Source organism: Oryctolagus cuniculus, chromosome 11, assembly GCF_964237555.1.
Source record: "Oryctolagus cuniculus chromosome 11, mOryCun1.1, whole genome shotgun sequence".
NCBI lineage: Eukaryota > Metazoa > Chordata > Mammalia > Lagomorpha > Leporidae > Oryctolagus > Oryctolagus cuniculus.
This window is the reverse complement of record NC_091442.1, coordinates 67,518,968-67,540,403: the sequence shown is the minus strand read 5'-3', so window position 1 is coordinate 67,540,403 and position 21,436 is coordinate 67,518,968. Positions and strand designations below refer to the sequence as shown.

Sequence of the window (21,436 nt, the reverse complement as noted above, 5' to 3'; positions counted from 1 at the left end):
TAAGATAGTGTTCATAAAATGGGGGAAAGAACAAATAAAGCTTGGTCTTAACCTAAACAATACCATTTTGGGGGATATTAATTTGTAGAGTTCAGCCATTAAGTTAGAAATCTTTAAATTAATTGGCAAAGAAGAGGATTCAAAGGGAAGGGATGAAGAAAACTAGCTCTCACTTAATGACTTTTTATTACAGCTCACCTTACCTTTCGGTCCCTTTCTCCTGAGTGACATGGTACTGCAGGGGTGTTAGCCGCTTCCTCAGTTCCTGCTGGGAAAAGACCACCTTACAGTTCTTTTTATCCCTACATGACCCTGGAAAGAAAGAGGATATGGGAGAAGGAGGCTTTTTAGTTTGAATCCCAAATAATTGCTTTGGCTGGCCGCCACAGCACAGCTTCTGCAGTCACTTGTCAATGACCAGACTAGTCCCTAATGCACTAGAAAAGCTTACCTGAACTGCAGCTGATTATTTCTCTAAGTTCAAAAAGAATGTTTCTTAAAATCCAGGTGATTCCACTGGAGCAGTGGCAATGTGCTATAGCCAAGGCTTCTTGCATGTGTTTCCAAAAACTCACTGAACAGTCCCCATGATGGTGATACAAACTTTTTGTCTTCCAGTACCCTAAAACATTTTTTCCCAAATGGATATAAAAGCATAAGCTTATTTACAAACATTTATACCATGTATAGAAGATGATGGGCATATTAAGTTATATCATAACCCTTCACTCAAAAATACTGCAATTTGGTAGAATAGTTTGAAGCCATCATTCAATTTCCATTTAGACGATTTAACTACATCCTATTTATTTTTCTTGGAACCCTAAAGATATGTTTTCCTACAACTAGGAAATGCTGCTCTCTGTGATTCCATTGGATGTTTCCCTCAGTTTGTAGAGTTCTTAAAGATAAATGTCTTTTGAAAGGCCGTACCTAACTATGTTAAACAGCAGCACAAAAATCTCCAATCAACTACAGGATAGGCATTTGCACTAGTGAAGATTCAAGAACTTCCAAGGAAAGAGTGAGAAACACAGGGAAGGAGAAAAATAAAGAAAAAAGAAAAGGAAATATGACTTTGTTTGGAGACCTACATTATCTTTTTGCAAAGTCTAAGAAAACTTCACTGATTAAGTGCATTGGGATGGTGAAATAATTTTAATGTGATTCTAATGACAATGGCAGCTTTTATTTCAACCTATACAGACTGCAGTAAAATGTTCAGACAACACCTGTTTATATGTGCCATTTTATTTTACCTGCACAAATGACTGAAAAGAAATATAACTTCAGGACAGGGCAGTCATTATTCACTGCAGCAAAATGGCTTTTCTTTGCCATCCATCACAGTGGAAAGGAAGCTTGCAAAAGGTCCTACATTTTGACATTACTTAAAGAAAGCATACTTAGTTTCCTGAATATTAAATTCAAATTCTTTTAAAATATAAAGAAATATGATTCAGGAGTGGAAAGATTTTCTACTTCTTTTACTTTTCAAGGTCCTTAACGTCACAGTATATGGGATCATTGAAATCAAACCAGGGGAAAAAAATAACTAACCAGTTACTCTGATTGTGGAACTGAAAAAGGATATCAGTTTCCAGAATCAGAGCCCCCAAGATGGAGTGGTTGATTCTCTACAAGAAATTACGGAGGCAGGAAAAGAGCAAACCAGAGCCAAATAGAAAGCTAGGCCTTGGAGCGGACTTGTGGGCTCTGAAAGAGCACCTCTGTTGACCTTCCATGAAGAACCATGGCCCTTCCCTGGCCTGGAGAAACCCACAGGCACAGCTAGCAGAACACATACAGCAGGTTGGTCACTCATTTCACTGGTCCCCACATTATACCAAACTTTACCCATATCTACTATTTATATTTTACTGTCATCTAAGGGGCAGATACAAATGTTTCCCCAAGAAATGTTTATCCTTTCAACAGCTGAAATGCAAAACCACCCTTTCTTAAATAATCAGTTGTTTGTAATAGGTGAGTTTCTGCTCTATTCCCCATAGACTTCTTCAAAGTTATCATTTTCACTTATTACTTATTTGTTGGAAGGGTTCTGTTACTTTTATCAAAAAAAAAACTTCATTCACTGCAAACTTAACAGGATAAAATATCTTGGTTAAAATTATTCTTTCCAATGGCATAGATAATTAAAATCTGTGCAATTAGAATTAAACAATTCTGCCCAAAATATTTTTGTTAATATATGTTCATTCATACAAAAAGACCAATTGTGTTCCCAAAGTTGAGAGAACTAAGCTACCCATCTGTATGTCATTTAGTACAAGAGAAGCAACTGCAGGTTTAAATTACATGGTATTGGATTGCAATTTCCTAACATTGGATGCTTTTCTGCTTTTTTACCTTGAGTCATTTACTAAGGAGTGTTCATAAAAAGTAGCTTAAAGCACAGATGCTTGCAAATCGTTTAGGCAAAGATGTTTCTCTCTTTTTCATTCTCCCTCTCTCAAAAATCTCTCTTTTCTGAAGAAAAAGAATAAAACTGTTGGTCAGTATTGATGAACCATGGCAAGTATTTGTACAAGGAAAAAGGTAAAATTGAAAACATCTGATTGAAGTAAATAATACACACATAAAAGCTTTACTGGTGAATAAAGGGTATTGAAGAGACTTTATTTCATAGATTAGAAATTACTTTTGATCTAAACATTCTTAAAAACAGATTGTTTTCCACTATGAACCATCTCATTAACTGTGCTACAGAGACCTCGTTTGAATGGCAGGCTTTGAAAGAGTGCTGCTGTACTCCTTTGTTGGGCTCCATCTTATTGGGAAGGAATAAAGATTTCAATCCAGCTTTCTTTGTTTGTCTTTCAAGAACCACTAAAGCTGTATTCACACAAATTTTGTAGGAATGTGCCCTATGTCATAGCCTACAAATTATTTGGTTTTGGTGCACTTAAAGGTCATCTTCCAAATTAGCAAAATTTTCCTACATCCTGGCTTTTCAACCTTAAATATAAATATTGTTTCCTAACTGTAAGTGAGGTTTATTCTTTAAGAAATGCTAGTGATTATTTGAAGTTGTCAAACTTTGTACATTTTTATTCTTTGGTCATATTATGTTCTCAAAATAATTAGGCTTTTAAAGTATACCTAATAACAAAAGGCAGAATATGTATGCTAGAAACAATTATTGTGATTTTATATTAAACAATTCAATGAGAAGCTAATTCAGATTTTAATAAATAACTTGCCACACAGTTTAATAACAACATACTTCCTGGACAACTGAAAGCTATACTATTACATTTGCTTTTCTAGTATTGTAACCAAAAATTGGCACATAAAAACACAGAAAAGCTTCACTTTTGTCTCTGATTTCCCTTCCACCTATCAGACTCACTCTTCTAAAGTCATGTGGTGCCACCACTAATTTTGAAGATATCATTTCATTTGAAATTTGAGAGTAATTCATTGCATGATTTCCCTTTACTATCTTCACTTAGGTACTGTAATTTTCTTATTACACAGGATAATTTAACATTAGTATTATATGACATCTGTTCAATGACCTCTAAATTGGCTTATAAGTATGATAGGGAAAGATTTCTTCCTTTATTTAAATGTTTAATAGTGTACTTTGAAGGCACAAGCAAATGTGTGTGTATATACACATGCAATATAAGTATATTTGAAGGAGTAATATTGCCCTTTTGGTATCTAATCATAACTCCATTTCCTACAGAATAACAGATCCACCTTGAACCCAATCCAAGGCAATTTATTTACTAAATATGCCCAAAGTCTCTTTTTATACTGAGGCTAATTTCATGTTGTTGCCTCAAGGCCAGGGTTATCTTGAAGCTCCGTTGTGAAGCTCTTGCAGAAATAAACTTTCAGCACAAGTTCAATTTTTGGCTCTGTCTGCTTCCCAGCCATGTGACAGTGGGCAGGTCTAACTTTCTGACTGAGTGCTGTTACCCTCAAAAATCTGCTGTACAGGTCATGGAAATTAGCACTTGCCAAACACTGAACAGACCCAATTCCATGTTATCAACCCCATTACAATGAATTTGGATGTTAAAACTGTACTTTAAAAGGTGGCCTAGTCAGGTACTTCAATGTGCTGCAATATTTTACTGGTAATTATTTTTCTGTACTAATTTTCTCAGAACATTTGTTTTCCTAAGAGTTATTTTTTAAAATGATTAAAATAGGAAGTAATGGAATAAAACTGAGTCCTACCACGTTCTAGGCACATTTCTAGGCAGTCTCACATAACCACATTTAATCTTCTCAGTAATTCTAAAAGGTAGCCGTAATGCCCATTTTACAGACACAGAAACTAAAGCTCTCAGAGGTCACAACATAACTAAGGAAAATGGCAAATAGATAAACAAACCCAAGATCGCCTCAGTGAAAGGCCTACAGTAATTATATTTTCTGTAGTACAACGTTATGCTTTCTTTTCAGATTATTCAATAGTTTACAGCTTAAAAACTACAACTAACAACTTAAAATAATAAAAGAGAAAAAGTTGTAATCACTGAGGAAGATTCCAAAAAGTAAATGCATTTCTCTGTTAACCAAGGCTGGTTTTCCTTGTATTCATTCCTTGAACAGAGGCTCAGTGACAAGGTTCATACGGAATTCTCACAAAGTCTATAAAATGTTGAAAGGCTTTTTAACTTCCTGCTTAGAAGTAAATCAGATCCGTTACCTAAAATCTTAAAGCACTTTTAAGTCATAAATTTTATATTTCAGCGTGAAAAATCAAAACAAAACAAAACCTAAAGATCCCATAACTTCAATTTTAGTTCTAGGATTAGAAAAAGTAAAACTATTAAATATTTTCCCAAGATAATAAATGAATAAGAGATAAGAATATCTTGTTTTGCTTTGAGTTTACTAGGTTAAAACAGTAAAGTTCATGTTGAAATATCTTGCTATTATATTTAAAGATGGTAGAGTTTAATTTTCATTTTCAGTTACTTATTAGTGTGTGGTACTAGAAAAATTAACCAATTTTTATTCCAGGTAAAGTAGAATTAGAAATTCTAAATCAATGAGCATTTACAAAAGCTAAGTCTAGTCCATTTTAAGTATAAAATGTAAAATGCATACCACAAACCATTACTTTGTATGTTTGTACTCTAGTAAGTTGATAAAGCTTTAAGAAAAACCTACAAAGCTCAAGGAAAAGAAAAATGCTATCCTTTCAGAAGCATACTCAATTCCTGATTTTTCTCTCAAAGTAGACAGATGGAACAGAAATAATCCTGAGATTAACATACAATTAACATTATCAGGACACTTTTGCTTCCTGTCCACTAGTTTCTACAAAACTATGTCTGCTGGACTTACTTTGAAGGCCATTGATTCAAGATTTTTTTTCTTAACTCATCAAAATGTTGAGTGGTTACAGAGTACCAGTACTACATTAAGTAAAATATACTTATTTAATAATTATTTATTGAGTAGCTATTATAAGTTGGTGTTATTCTAAGTACTTAAGATATGCCAGAATACAAAATAAGATCCTACTTTCATGGGACACCTATTCCAGCAGGGGTAGGGGAAAACAGACAAAACACAATTAAAATAAGTAAGTAATATAAAGCATCTTAAAATGTAGTAGGGATGCAAGAAAGAAAAAAGCTAAACTGGAGCAGGACAATGACTGGGAGTGACCTTACATAGAGTGATCAAGGTAGGTCTCACTACAAAGGTGACATCTGAGCAAAGCCTTGAAAGAGGAGAGTAAATAGCCTGTGCTGATACCTGGAGGAAGAACTTTCTGAACAGAGAGGAAATGGGCAAAGCAAGAGATAAAAACACTTAAACAGCTCACATACCAATGGTGGAGATAGAGAAAGGTAACTTCAATGCAATCCCACTTAAAATGCAAAGAATATGCTTTTAAACAGGGACATTTACAACTACATATCTTAATAGAGACATTATCTAGTATATAATGCTTAATGAATATCCTATTAGTGAAGTACAATATTCTAAATAGCCCTCAGAGAGTGACTGGCTGAACTCTGAATATACAGAGCAGGCTCTGCTAATTTGCTTTGTCTACTTCATGGCATCCCAGTTAACCAGCTAGACTACAGACCATCATTCTCAACCTGAAGTCACGTATAAGATTACACTCAAAATATACTTTTGGTGATGAATTTTTGAATGACCTTAGAGAACAAAGCTCTTTGGCCAGACAATGCTTTTACCCTCTGAACTACTCCAGTTAACTCTTCCTTTGGGAGTGATCCTGCAGGCATGGCATGGGACATCCAAAATGGACAAAGTATAAAATTAGTACCTCAGCTTAGTTTCCATTTTTGAAAACATCCTTAATTTTTACATTTAGGTTCAGTTTAATTTCAATTGTTTTCCAAGCCCTAAACATAACAAAGAATGCTGCAAGTCTTAGGAGTCAGAAAGCAGATGATTTTTTTCTTTTTAAGATAGATTGTCTTCTATATGTGAGAAAAAAATCATATCTTTGTCATATAATAATCACATTTCATGACTTCTTGCTGTTTTTCTATTGCCTCGCAAAAGACAATTCAGGTCAGTTTCAGTTGTATGTTACTGATGCATGTAGAGAGTTCTAATGAACATCAATGGACATTATAAGCATGCCAACTCAAATTAAACAATACCATATGTTTCAGTGGTGCATAGTTGAATGATAAAATTGGGCTTCTGGTTTCCATACTGAACGTTTGAACAGATAGAACTTAGAACACATTTCAACCATGTCTTCCTTCCAAGTTTATATACCCCGCTAAGTTCACTACTACAAGCACCCTCAGCACTAACATATTTATTCTGCAAGGTACTATTTATATGGGCAAATGAAGTGTTGAGCCATTTTTCTCAAACATCTTCAATTGTTTCTAACTTTTTTCCCCTAAATGTTGTAAATTATTTGAAATGAGTCTAATATTTTTAACTTTCCACAACTATTCATTAAACATCTACAGCGAACCAAGAACTGTGATAGCACTGGAAAGTTAAAGACTAATAAGATAGCCAGGGGCCAGAGTTGTGCCATAATGGGCCAGTGTTGTGTCATAACAGCATTGTGCCACCTGCAACACCAGCATCTCACCTGCAGCACCAGCACCCCAGTTTAAGTCCCTGATGCTCTATTTCTAATCCAGCTCCCTGATAATGCGTCTGGGAAAGCAGCGGAGATGGCCCTAGTCCTTGGGACCCTGCATCCACATGCAAGACCCAGATGAAGCTCCTGGCTCCTGACTTTGGCCTGGCCCAGCTCCAGCCATTGCAGCCATTTGGGGAGTGAACCAGCAGATGGGAGCTCTCTCTCTCTCTTTCTCTCTCTCTTTCTGTAACCCTGCCTTTCAAATAAATAAAATAAATCCTTAAAAAAAAAAAAAAAAGATATCCTGCCACAGGACAGCAGGAATGATAAGACAATTAATATAAAGTACAGTCTTATAGTAAAGGTGTGTGCAAAGTTTCATGAAAATAGTTAACCAAAAGAACATTTACACTCTTAAACTTTGCCCACCTAGACTGACCATGTCCAGTTATAATTTGAATGTAAAAAACTCAAATAATTTGTTTTTAAAAAACATCTATAGGCTCAGAATGAGAAGATCCTATGGGAAGAGAACACCATCTGAACAAGCAGAGAGATGCAGTATGATCAAATATGTAGAAGTCTGGGTGGTAAAGTATCCTACCCCGATGAAAGGTATGCAAAGAGTTTTTCATGGAGACAGTATCGGTTAATTTAACAAAAAAAAAATCACTAGGATAAAATGTAGATTCAGATTCGAAGGAAGAAATTATATAATTAAAGAGCTGAGAAATAAGATAGTTTTAAAATTGAGGGACGAAATGTGCAAATTTTTTCTCTGGAAATGAATGGGAGTAAATATAAGTGTCATAATATCCAAAGCTTTTTAAATTAATTTAAAATTCTAGCCTTAATAGTAAAATCTCATTTGTGAAGCTGCACAATTTTCTTGAGAGGAAACAATGGAGAAGTTTACCACTGTATTCATCTTAACCAAACATTAATAATTTACCTGAATGACTGTATGATAGAAGCCACATTTTACATTTCTACCTTTTACATGTTACAAATTTTTAATTGTTGGATTCATGTGTAGGAGTTACTTTATCATACCATAAAGAACTAAAGAGTATTTTATCAACTCTAAAAAATTTAATGCAATACTAAGAACAATGATTTTCCTTGTTAATGTGGACCATAAATCCTAGAGTTCAGGAAAATATTTAAAGCATGTCTTGATCCAGAAAGCACTTTCTTCCTTGCAAAGCATGTGAGTAAAACAGAAATTTTTAAAGGCACTGCCATCATCAAGTGACAATAGTTAAAGAGAAAGTCACTTAACTTCAATTCTATCTGATTGCATGTGAAACGTCTGACAAAGTTGGAGTTCTCTGTTTTTAATTTTTTTTTCCAGTATGGGTCTTCACTAGAACATCACAGCTCATACAAAAAAAAAAAAAAAATTAAAAACAGACAGGCTCATTTCCATTCTACATTTCACATGCAATCAAAAAGATTTGTAAAAAAAAAAAAAATACACACACACACATACACACACACAAACTCTCTCTCCCAAAGTCCTGCCCTGTGGGGAGCACAGACTGTTAGAGAGATGAGAGGTAACCATACACAAAAAGGAAGGAAGGGAGCGGTCCCTTAGATAATCAGTCAGAATTTTATTTTATTTATATACAACATTGAATATACTCATTAGAAGTAAAAATTTTATATTATCTAAAACTCTGTTTTGCAAATTACCAAAAATATTATTGCCCATCCAAATTTCAAATCTATGTTAATTAAGCACAATGAACAGAAGTCTATAACTTCTACTTAATTAAAAGCTAAATCTAAGTCTATACATTCCTGAGAATTTTGAGAGATTATGAAGGGAATAAAAAAACAAGGACAAAATGTTAAATTCTTCTTTTCCACCCAGACAACCTAGAAAGGCATAAGCCTTCCCCTGAATTATTCAATAGCTTCCTGACTGACAGTGTTCATATATATATTTTGGTTCTCTTCACATCCCCAGCTCCTAACAATGTGCCTGGTCAAGAGGAAGGACCAAAGAAGTATACGCTGTACTTTAATGCTTGTTTTAACTCTCCATTTTAATTATTGCTATTTAAATCTTCTTCCTAAAAGCTATTTTCTAACTGATGTGTTTGGCTATGTTTCTTAGAACTTAGCCTAAAAACTGCAATGATAACATTTGCTAAATAAATTGTAAAATTTTAAAAAATGAATAATAACAGTAAAATAATTGTTTCTTTCATTACTACTTTGAATTCTATATTGCTTCTTTAGAGTTCCACATTCAAATCTTTTTTGACTAATGGGCCACTAATTCTCTAGATTGAAAGACTGTAAGATTACCTAACCCACTATTGCCTAAAAATTATTCCATAAAACAGTGGCTCTGAACAAAATACTAACAGGTTGTTCTTTTTGGACAGGGAGAAAAGGAAGATTCTATAGTCAGATCAGATTAGGAAAATCTAGGGTTATGCAGGTTACTTGAAGAAGCCCTTCTTGTCGACTTTCTTATGTTGATAAATATTACTAAACATGTGATAGTTTGACACAACATCATCCTATGCTTCTAAATTAGAAGACACACAAAAAAATATTCCAAACCATGATATATTCCTATCACGGTGTTCTAAAGGTGCATCCTGATGGTGAAATAAAAAGTGTATCTTAGAATATATGAAATATGATAGTATGCAATTTTTCAATTTGATGATGAGATCTGTTTTACAGGGTAATTAGTAGAGATAGTGTTCCTCAAATTACAATTTGAGAAATGATGAACTTCTAGTTTAAAACCTTCAAGAGAAAATCAAACCTACAAAGAGGTTACTTGATGTGTTCACACACCTGGTTAATAAAAGCCAGGTTCTCCTCTCTATAGCTTTTCTCCTTTATTCACTCACTGATTGCATTTCTCTTGAAGCCATGCATTGTTGCACTTTAACATGCCCATCTATCTTTAACCTGTGTGCCCAGAGCCTATTTCCACTCCCATCCCAACTCCTACAACCTCCCAGTAATTATATCTACACCTTCCTTCAATATCCTTCACAAGAACTGTTATTCCTATTCCAAGAAGCCAATCTGCCTTTTTTGGGGTGAAAAGAAGCATAATGCTTCTCACTTCCTCTCCTTGTCTCTGTAGTAAAACAAAAGAAGTGTTTATATAGAATCATAAAACCATCAAGTCTAAGTTCATTCTTTAGAAAATAAAATTTTGACCCAAAATGGCAATCTTTCTCATCAGAATGTGTATTTCTTAAGAAGAGAGACCACATTAATTACATCATGGCATTATTCTGACACATAATTTGATGCTACTTATTGAGATCCATTCACTCATTAAGCAAAAATTGACTGAACACCTATAATGCAACAGACACAATTCTAGCAGCTGAGATGTAACAGTGAACCAAACACAAAATCTCTGCCTTTCTAGGTTACTTTGTAGTAGAAATAAAATCTGCCTGATCAAACCATCACCTTGCCAGACTTATGTGATATCCTCCTTTTTTTCTTTCCTTTTTTTCCTCCATTATAGCAAGGGATTAAAGCTGCACAGAAAAAATTTGGAGGAAATGTAACCTAATGTACCATCAGAGTGTCAAACCCAACTGTAAAAGATATGACAAGAATGTTGTATCATTCTTAATTTACAGATGAAAAACAGAGATAAAAGGAATAAAACAAAGATTCTTAGGGTCAGAAAGTTGGCTGATAATACAAGCAAACTAGTAAATACAAATCAAGGTTACAATCTGTTCCTTCATCAATATCAATAATATGATGCTAAGTCCTGAAACGCTGCGATGTTATCAAAAATTTGTATAATAAATATTAAAATATTAATCAAATGGAAGATCATATAGATAGCTATGTCATTCTGAGCCAACATGAATGTCTGTAATAAAATAAAATCTTACAAAAAAATAACAGTTACAGAATTGGATTTTCTTTGTTTAAAATTAAGAGATGCTAATAAATTAACATTTTACTCTCTGTGAATTATGTGGCTAGAAATAATAATTATAACCAGAATTGAAGAACATGCTTACCATAAGTTACTGAGTAAGTTTATATTCTACAAATATTGCTTTATATTAAACTAAATAACTGGTATCTTCATCATTTCATGGTATCATTTTTTATCACATGCATTTCTAAATTACTAATATAAGTGCAAACTAAATCTAAAAAATGAAAAAGCTAGAGAGCTGAAATAAATGAAATGGATTTTAGAATCTCAGATAAATATCTGATTTGAAATGCAAAACACAAACAGTAATTAGAGATAATTTGCCACTACATCCCAACTTCATCTATTTTAAAGAATTTTAAATTAAAATGTAATCTAGTGACAGCAAGTATGAGAAATAAAATATCCAAAACAAACATTTAGGTTCAATCTGCACATTAAAAAAGACTGATAATAAAAATTCATCAAGTATCTATAATCAATATTATTTAGTTTTTGTGAACTATCATTCATGGCTCATTCCCTCATTAAACTTGTGTTTGTTGAGAGCAAGAAGTGGTGATTCATTTTAATAATCCTTCTATGATTTATTAGGTAACATCATTGTGAACATGTTTAGGTAAATAAACATCTAATTACCTTATGACTCTCCCAAAGTCCAACTGTCTAGATAGTCTATTCCTGGATAGTTATTACTTGGTTTCAAAACTTGTAATATGTTTTATATTCTTTACAATCATTGTTTATTAGTGAATTTCTCAAGGAAAACAGATAAATTTTTTGTTCTTGACCATTTTAAGTCTTGCTATTAGATAGTGCCATGTATTTATATTTTTGTATAATATAAAGATTTATTTCATGTTTAACCAAAAAATTAACAAAACCCACATTTAACAAACATGCCCAACACCTTATTCTTACATATGTATTTCTTCTATAACAATTTATCCTTGACTAATATGCAAATGTACAATTTTTAAAATGCATTTGAAATAAGATGCTACATAGCAATTTTCCAACATTAACAAAAACTTTATATCATAGAACTTCTAAAATATTTTTAGAAAAAAACATGGCTACATCAGAGTACTCATTAATCAACATTTAGAATATACTTTCTCTTAGTTTCCTAAAATATTTTCATTCATGCAGAAAACGATTTATGCTTAACAGTCAACATGTTAAACTACTAACATTTTCAAGATTCTATAAAAATTCAAAACATAGCAAAACAAAATGTGAAATTTTCTTTAATTCTTGGGTGGTCTGCTGAAGAAAATTTGGCTGCATATAAAACTATAAATTACTGTTAAATCAGCTATTTGGATATAAGATAAGTTAATTTATGAAAACTTGTTTTAGTTTATAGAAAGTCTACACATGAAAGACAATTTCAATGAGATGTCCAAGCATAAGGAAGTTGGAATCCTATTGAAAATGGAAAAAGGTTTTGCACTCTACAAATACTGTTTGAACATAATATAAGCAGAAAAATTTGTGGCTTGTAAATCCATATGTTCTTAACTGGATATTCTTTACATACTTTTGTTTAAGTTTTCACAATGCACCTATGTACTAATGATATCAGTACTCTTTTATGCTGTGAAAGAATGTAAAACTAGTGCCATCTACTGGAAAAAGTGGATACCATTCAACAAATTAATTGCAAAATATTTTGTGAATTGAGTTGAAATTTGTATGTCTATTTTTAAAACATTTTGGTTCAGTTAAAAGATACTCTCCAAAGTATTTATAATTTAATCAAAAGTGCTTAAGTGAAATGTACATGTAAGAATGGTGAAATTGGAGACCTGAGGGCATTTATTTGAATACATGGCAAGAATTCCTTTGGTAACAAATACACAAAACAGAAATAGTGTGTTCTGATTAGTTTTATTTTAGTTTTGTATCTTTTAGAACAAACATTCTGAACAGGTAGTCAAAATTCTCTCCCTGAAGAGTTTCAGAAAATCTAAGAAAAAAATTTCTTAAAAGTCAATGAAAAATTGAGTATAGGTGCATTTATGTCTTTTTCTAGGAAGGAAGGTTCATAGCTTTACCAATAACTAGAGAGGTGGTCCAAATTTTCATGACTCACAAAGGTTTTTAAAAAAACTAACATAGATAATCTATTCAGTAAATGAACAGTGCACTGACAACTTCGATTATTTTTGTGAAACAAATGTAATATCTTTTGCTATTAATAAACTATTGCTGGCCGGCGCCGTGGCTCAATAGGCTAATCCTCCGCCTTGCGGCGCCGGCACACCGGGTTCTAGTCCCGGTCAGGGCGCCGGATTCTGTCCCGGTTGCCCCTCTTCCAGGCCAGCTCTCTGCTGTGGCCCAGGAGTGCAGTGGAAGATGGCCCAAGTGCTTGGGCCCTGCACCCACATGGGAGACCAGGAGAGAAGCACCTGGCTCCTGGCTTCAGATCAGCGCAATGCGCCGGCCGCAGCATGCCAGCAGCAGCAGCCATTGGAGGGTGAACCAACGGCAAAAGGAAGACCTTTCTCTCTGTCTCTCTCACACTATCCACTCTGCCTGTCAAAAAAATAAATAAATAAACTATTGCCAGTTCAAACTTTAATAATACTTTATACTCAAGGATGCTGCTTTGATGCACATCTTTAATATTTCCTCTTCACAAATGGAGAATTTTAAGCACAAGAAACAATATTAGTTTGCTCCAAAGAAGTGATCATGGAGCCAGAATTCTCATGGTAAGTATAATATGCACTTATTCACTTCTTTAACAGCTAATCTACCACCAAAACTCAAATTTCTTGAGAAAAAAAATAAAGAAAATACTGAATATAACTGAATATGTGTTACCATTTGTCTGTTATTTGTTTCACTACAATGTAATTTATTCTTAAAACAACTACTTTGCTTATTAATGCAACAAAGTGAGAAATTATTTTTGGTGATAAATTCAAGAGCCAATCAAACTTTTAATTTTACTTTTAATATTCCCATATAAAGGAGTCTCAAATAAGGTTGTACTCAGTGTTATAGCTATGATTTTCATCCACATATAAACTTTCAAAATGTGTGTTTATTCATTTAACAAATATTTATTAAGTGCCAGGCACTGTGCTAAGCTCTGGACCCATAAGCCTCTGAATCATTGAGAATTCTAGTTACACAGTTAACATTCTGTGACTTTCAAATATCATTTGCAAAATGTCTCTTTATGATTTTTAATTTCTATATTAGAAATGTTACATCTTTAGAAACCACATACCAGCATGTGGCACTTCTTACAGACTGCTAAATATGTGACTGAAGTCACATAAAAGTCACAATCACATATTATGTTTATAAGGTTAGAGAAAAGTACAATTTATTACTGTAATTAGTAGTAATTTAGACAAATGCCTTGACTTGGGTGAAAACTACCAGGATATCTAGCCTAAGCCACAATTAACTTAATTTTTATCTAACATTAAAACTATGTGTAAAATTGTACCTCCCAATCCATCCTCAGATAATACTCCAGTCTTGATTGAGAGGTCAGGAATTCTAATGTTCAAACATGGAAAATATTTCTATCCTCCCACCACTACCCAGCAGACTTGCCTGTAAGTTCCCGGAATTAATTAGTACTGACTTGTAAGATTTGATTAACCCAAGACCAAAAGTAAAAACAAATGACAGTTAATAAAATCATAGAATCTCAGACCTGAATATATTATCTAATTTTAATTCCTCATTTTAAAGATGAAGAGACCAAGATCTGGACAGGTTGGCTGATTTATGCAAGGTCACACAAGTTAATGACAGAGCTATGGCTAGAGTTTTCACTGACTCCAGTGCTCTTTTTAATACATAAAAGAAACTGTTATAGGAAATTAAGAAAAAATTTTGAGGGAAAAATTACCTTTAATTACAAACATGAGTGAACCATAACTCAGATGTACTTAATAAGCTCTAAATTAAAATTATACTTTATTAAGAATAAGAAGTAAAGGAAGTCAAAGCTGAAAAATGATAGATCACTCTTCTGGGATATGGCCTTTATGCAGGTCAATTCAGTTATAATCAACTTTAAGGACTGTTCCAATTATTTTTCAGTTCTGGAATTATTTAATATTGAATAATACTTGAAATTGGTGTGGTACTGGCTATGGAACAGAAATCTTTTTGATTTATAGAGATTTCTATTGTAATGGGCTTTGATCAAGGAACAGTAAATTAAAGCAAGACTTTAGACTTTCACCTTAATTTCCTATATCTGCAATTTGGCCTCTTCTCTCCCAACCTGTACAAAGTAATAAGGACTAGAATTCCCATTTCACTTTTTTATTTTTCAAAGTTTCAATAATTTGCTTCATTCTTACTACTGAATTTAACAATTTCTTCAACACTGCTATATATCTAAGTAAAATAAAATCCTACTAGTGAACTGAGTGGGAAAGATTTCACAAATATTCAAGTTATAAAATACATAAACATTGGAAGACTGATTTTTTTTTTTTTTTTTTTTGACAGGCAGAGTGGATAGTGAGAGAGTGAGACAGAGAGAAAGGTCTTCCTTTTGCCGTTGGTTCGCCCTCCAATGGCTGCCATGGCCGGCGCACTGCGCTGATCTGCACCCATGGGGTGCAGGGCCCAAGCACTTGGGCCATCCTCCACTGCACTCCCGGGCCATAGCAGAGAGCTGGCCTGGAAGAGGGGCAACCGGGACAGAATCCGGCGCCCCAACCGGGACCAGAACCCAGTGTGCCGGAGCCGCTAGGAGGAGGATTAGCCTATTGAGAAGTGGCGCCGGCCAAGACTGATTTTCATAACACTAAAAATTAAGTGGTGCTTGAATAGTTAAGGAATTATGGGATACTATGCTAGCCAATTCACATATCAAATCAAAATGAGTTTAGAAGCCCTATGTAAAGAAAGATAGTTTCTCTGGGCTTTCATCAGTAGTAGGTACTAACAATGAAAAACAATGTGCTATCTATGTATTGGACTTGAATTCTATTGAGCAGGATGCATGAACACAATAAAGAGATCAAAGCTTAACAGACAGAATCTGTTATTCCTCAAACATAAGTGTATTTGTGGTTCCTATTAAAGCAAAAATAGTTAAATGAGAGATATTTAAATGTTTTTAAGTTTATTATATTGGGAAAATGATCTATATTCATATAGATACTTGGATTGGACAGTGAAGACATACTCATGTGTGGTACTTAACTATTTATGCCAGCCTCTAAGCATTTTTTGATCCCAATCTATTTAATTCTCCCAGCAACCCTCTCAGTGGGGCACTATTATTATCTCTATTTTACAAACAAGAAGGCTAAGGTAGACAGCTCAGCTCATAAGTGGCACATCCAGACTTCAAACCTAGTCGGTCTGACTCTGGAATTTGTGTGCATAAGCACTGTACTGTAATGGCTACTTCTAAAAACTACCAGATTTAGTGAATTTATTTTTGAATCATTTTGTTATCCAAAGTTAAAGATACTTATATTTTAATTAAACAATTTAATTATGAAATCCTTTAATTCCACAACCATCATACCTCAAGAAATACACAATTGACAAGCTGTTTCTGTGACCACCAACTCCTCTCTGTATAGCGAAGTCATGTTTCAAGAACTATGCTGGGTGCTTTCACACTGTGCTTTTTTTCCTCAGTGAAAAACATGGTTATGTACAAATCAAATAACTTTCCTAGTACAGCTGTTGTATGGAATACATAGCCAATGGAAACGTTCCACAGGGGCTAAAGTTTTCCCTCAAGCTTATACACAATTCAACAGTTAAACCTTGTCAGTTCTACAGTCTGGGTCTCTCCGTAAATCCATCCCTATTATTTTTTAAAATATTTATGTATTTATTTGAAATGCAGGATTGCAGAGAGGAGAGAGAGATAGATCTCCATCCACTGATTCACTGTTCAAATGGCCGACATTTCCAGGGGTGGACCAGGCTAAAGCCATGAGCCAGAAGCCAGGAACTCCATCTGGGTCTCCCACATGAGTGGCAGGGGCCCAAGCACTTGAGCAATCTTCTGCTGCTTTCCCAGGTATATTAGCAGGGAGCTGGTTTGGAAGTGGAATAGCTGGGACTCCAACCAGCACTCATATGGGATGCCGGCATTGTCACAGGCCGCAGTATGACTCACTACACCATAACTCCAGTCCCTCCTCCCCTTTCTTTTCAAACTACCATTAAGGATCACTTTTAGTCTCCCAGCACTTCATGACTCCCTCCATATTCAACACCCTCCATTATGCTCTACAGTGGCAGTGCAGGAGGGCGTGAGGCACTAGGAATATTGAGAAGATTGGTTAGAGCCTCCATGGATTAAGCATCATTATATGCTCAAGTCATCACAAATAGACATTAAATGCATTTTTAATGTATTTGTTATACAAATACAATTTTAAGATAAATGCTTTATCCTCCCTCCTAATCAAATTGTCATCCCCAGTCCTCTCAGAGAAGCATTTGAAAAACTCTCTATCATAATAAATCAGTAAACCTTATAAAATGCAATTGAAGCCATATTATTCCTCTTCATCTCTTCTCCCAAATTTATTTTTAAAAGATTTATTTTATTTGAAAGGCAGAGTAAGAGATGGGGAAAGAGAGACAGATCTTCCATCCACTGGTTCATTCCCCAAATGGCTACAATTGCCAGGGCTGGGCCAGGCACAAGGCAGGAGCCTGGAACTCCATGTGGCTCTCCCACGTGTATGGCAGTGGTCCAGTCCTCTGCTGCTTTCCCAGGCACATTAATAGAGAAGTGGATTGGAAGTGGCACAATTAAGACTTGAATAGGCACTCTAATACAGGATGCCAGTCACAGGTAGTGGCTTAACCTACTGAGCCACAATGCCATCTCCCTTCCCCAAAATTTAAAATGCTTCATGATTTAGCTACCTTTCCTTCTTTACCACTTCTACTTGTTCTTGCCCACCCAAGCTAGCCATATGAAATAACTTGAACATACCTTGTTCTTCTAGACCCTGTTTTGCTCACGCCATTCCATATGTTAGAAAGAGCCTTCCCCTCCTTGGACTCAGGGCTAACTGCTGCTCATGATTTGAGATACAGCCCAAGCACCATATCCTTCATGATCCCCTCTCTTCTAAAATATCTTTCCCTAAAAAGAAGAGCTAAGACTCCTCTGGATTCCTGCAACAGCCAGGCATAAATGCCTCTAGTCTAGTCATCATTATGTAGTTCAATGGTCCTCACTCATATCTATCTCTATCTGTTACCTATTGAAAAATTGATCTTACCTTGGGAATCACTATATCCTCACTGCTTAATCCAATGCCTGGCACTCATCATTAATATTCAGTAAATGTCTAATGATTTGAAATTAAATTTTCTATGCAAGGTAGTAATGCATATTGAAGCAAATGTGAATACCATCAGGTTCACAGAAATAAAAATATTGACCATTGTGGGTTCCATAATAAAATTAAAACATTAAGTACATTGTAGAGGCACACAATAAAATTTTAGACTTTCATACCTCACATGTTTCAATGCTTAAAATCACATTTTTTTTAAATGTAGTGGTTCTAATTTAAGAACCAATTGATACTTGCTATATTAGTTCTGTTTATTTGTCATTGTTAAGTAAGAATTCTTTTCTTTCTAACTATAATAAATAAATAACTTAATTATGCTGAAGTTCAGGGTTTTTTTCGTAAAGGAATGGCCACATGTGGAATGAAAAGCATTTTCATTATTCTTTAACAAGATGAATGTCCTATTTTGTGTGATTTGGTGCAGTTTCTTACTAAGACGGCCAGCCTCTTATGAACATTATGATTTGCAGATGTGTAATATGCATTAAAGAACAAGAAGATATCATGAAATATTAGTGACAATTATATATAGTGGGCAAGGAAACTGGACAATGTTTGCAAGGATTGTGAGGACTGTGGAAATGAGTGTTACTCAGAAGTAGAGTGGTGATTTATAACCAATTTCCGTCTTCAAATTAGGGCCCAAGTAAAAGAAAACGAAATTTAGCAAGCACAATGGTGTATCATTTCCTGCAGCAGAAACACCCACTCAAACCAGTGCCCTCACTATGTATACAGTACAACAAGCAGCAACCTGAGGGAAGCCCACAGGCTCGCAGGGCTACTGGCTGGCTCTTTGTCACCAAGTGCAGCAGGTTGAATGCAGACATCACTGTGATATCTTCACCAACAAAACGAGAGGCAAAGAACAGGGGCAAGAGCTGAGTAGGAGAAAAAAGAAAATAAGACACAAATTAAAACATCACAATGTTGAACATTTTCATTGTACAATTGATGGTCAAAGTTTTATCAAGAACTGAACACATATACACACAGTACTAATAAATTTCAAATGCCTGTTTTTCATATGATGAGCTTACTTTCACCTCAGGCTTATTTATATCTTATGAATAAAATACACACTATGCTTGTGTGATAACAACATAATCTGTGAACACATTTTGCAAGAGGTTGAAGTTTAAAACAGTTGAAAGGAATTAGCATTTACTGAGTTCATATCATGTGACAGGAACTGTGTGGGGCCTAATATACACATTGTGTCATTTAATTCTTACAATAAACCTAGGAGGTAGGTTTTATCCCTCAACACATATGTGAAGAAACCGAGGCTCAAGGCCCAAGGGCACAAGGCAAATAACCACTACAAGAGGGATTAGAAAACCCTGTTATATCTGACTGTAAAGCTACATTCTTTCCTTACACCATGCTGCCTCCTTCCAATAATTATTTGCAAATCTTTCTCCCTGGAGAAGACTGTAAGATATTGTAAGATTAAGAGATTTCTTTTGTCTGCAGTTCATTTTTAAACAGAGAACCAAGAAACCTAAGGACAACTGAAAGACTTCAGAAATAGTGTTGAATATGAACAAAGCAAAATAAATGTGATTTTTCATTCAATTTTATGATTTATAATTTCTAGATCAAGTCAGTGAACAATATTCATGACCTAGTATTAAAACGGGTTAAATTTTTTTAATTCTTTGGAAACAAATCTTGTGGAAGAATCTCAAAACTGTATCAGGGTTATCACTTTAGATAAAAGTTCAGTTCTTAGGATTTCTTAACAGTTCTATTCAATATTTCAGTTGCTAAAGATTAACTTTCAAATGAAAATGGAAAAAATTAGATTAGGATCAACTTCTCACATGTTATTTAAAATTAGCATTTTAAGTGGCTTTAGCCACGAAATGTCCAAAAATGGATATAAAATTAATGTCTTGTTCATTTCCTGACCACCACCTCCACCCGCACTCCAAAATAAAAGTCTGTTCGTGGATTCCGCTGACCTCCTTTAAGAACAAACACATAATAAACAGTAATATATTTTACCAAATCACTCTGGAGTATATCTGACAGAAATCTGCTTGTATTAACATGCCTGAACTCTGACTTCTCCAAACTAAACTCACTACAAAACTAAAACATTTTTATGTTACTAACTGGAGACAAAGGGGAGGAAGAAGGAAGGTAAGTATCACAATGCACAGCCTGAAAGAACCATTAAACATAAATAAACATGTCATTTTCACGAGTGACTGCAGAGCAGGGGAAAGAGAGCATGCCTTTGGAGCAGACTACTGACTAATAAAAGATCAAAGGTCTATACCTCACAACACTATAAATAAAAACCCATTTTTTTCTTGAGATCCTTGCCTGTGAGGAATAAAGTGTGCACAGTCAATGTAATTACTTAGCAAAGCTGCAGCCTCATTGTGCTCCCGCAGCTGACCATAAAACGTCTTCCTATTCTGTTTCATCAACTGCTGTACCAGGCGGCCTGGGCGCCTACCGATCACTATGGCCATCTGGCTTATGTCAAAACCAGTGCACAGGAAGAAAGGCAGTGATGTCACTCTGCAGGTCAGGCAAAGAACAAAGATGCATTCTACAATTAAAAGTGAGGGCCGCAAATACCGGGGGCCCTCCAACTTGATATGACTACATGATTTAATGTTCTGACTGCAAGGCCTTTTTTTTTCCTACCCAAATAGCCAGGGCTCCATCTAGCGGCAAATTAGTTTTGCCCAGTCTTTTTAGATAGCAGACCCAAAAAGTGCTACATTAGCACCAACAAAGCTGAGCAGCTAAAGTGATTACACTTTAGAGAAGTGAAGTTTTTTTATGTGGAAGAATGCCAAAAGCACAATTTTTCACAAGGTCCTCCATTTCAAAATTCCACAAAGAACATATTTCATCGGTTAGGATTTTACATAACCCTAATTACTTTCATGCTTGCAAAGATGGTAGAAAAGCAGCCAAGTTTGCAAAATAATGCAAAGTGCCACTATTCACACACTACCCTGAAAATATGTAGCTGATATATAAAGTTAAAGGCAGTTCCAAATAATAGATGTGTGCATCTGGAAGCCTTGGTTAAATCAAACTCAT

At 34.7% G+C, this 21,436-nt stretch overlaps 1 protein-coding gene across 8 annotated transcripts in view; it reads right to left on the bottom strand.

Moving 5' to 3' along the window:
* Positions 1-21,436, bottom strand: part of MSRB3 (methionine sulfoxide reductase B3) — a 216,883-nt gene that overhangs the window by 161,479 nt on the left and 33,968 nt on the right. For 4 of the 8 annotated variants that reach the window (XM_008256744.4, XM_051846403.2, XM_051846401.2 and 1 more), the window contains exons 2-3: positions 19,122-19,248; positions 204-312 (exon numbers count right to left, since the gene is read on the bottom strand). In XM_008256744.4, the coding sequence (XP_008254966.1) occupies positions 204-312; positions 19,122-19,197 (185 nt within the window). In that variant the 5' untranslated portion in view covers positions 19,198-19,248. Of the gene's footprint in view, positions 1-203; positions 313-2,370; positions 19,102-19,121; positions 19,249-21,436 lie in introns of those variants that run through there. The other 4 variants (XR_007919714.2, XM_008256743.4, XM_051846398.2 and 1 more) reach the window with 2 other exon arrangements.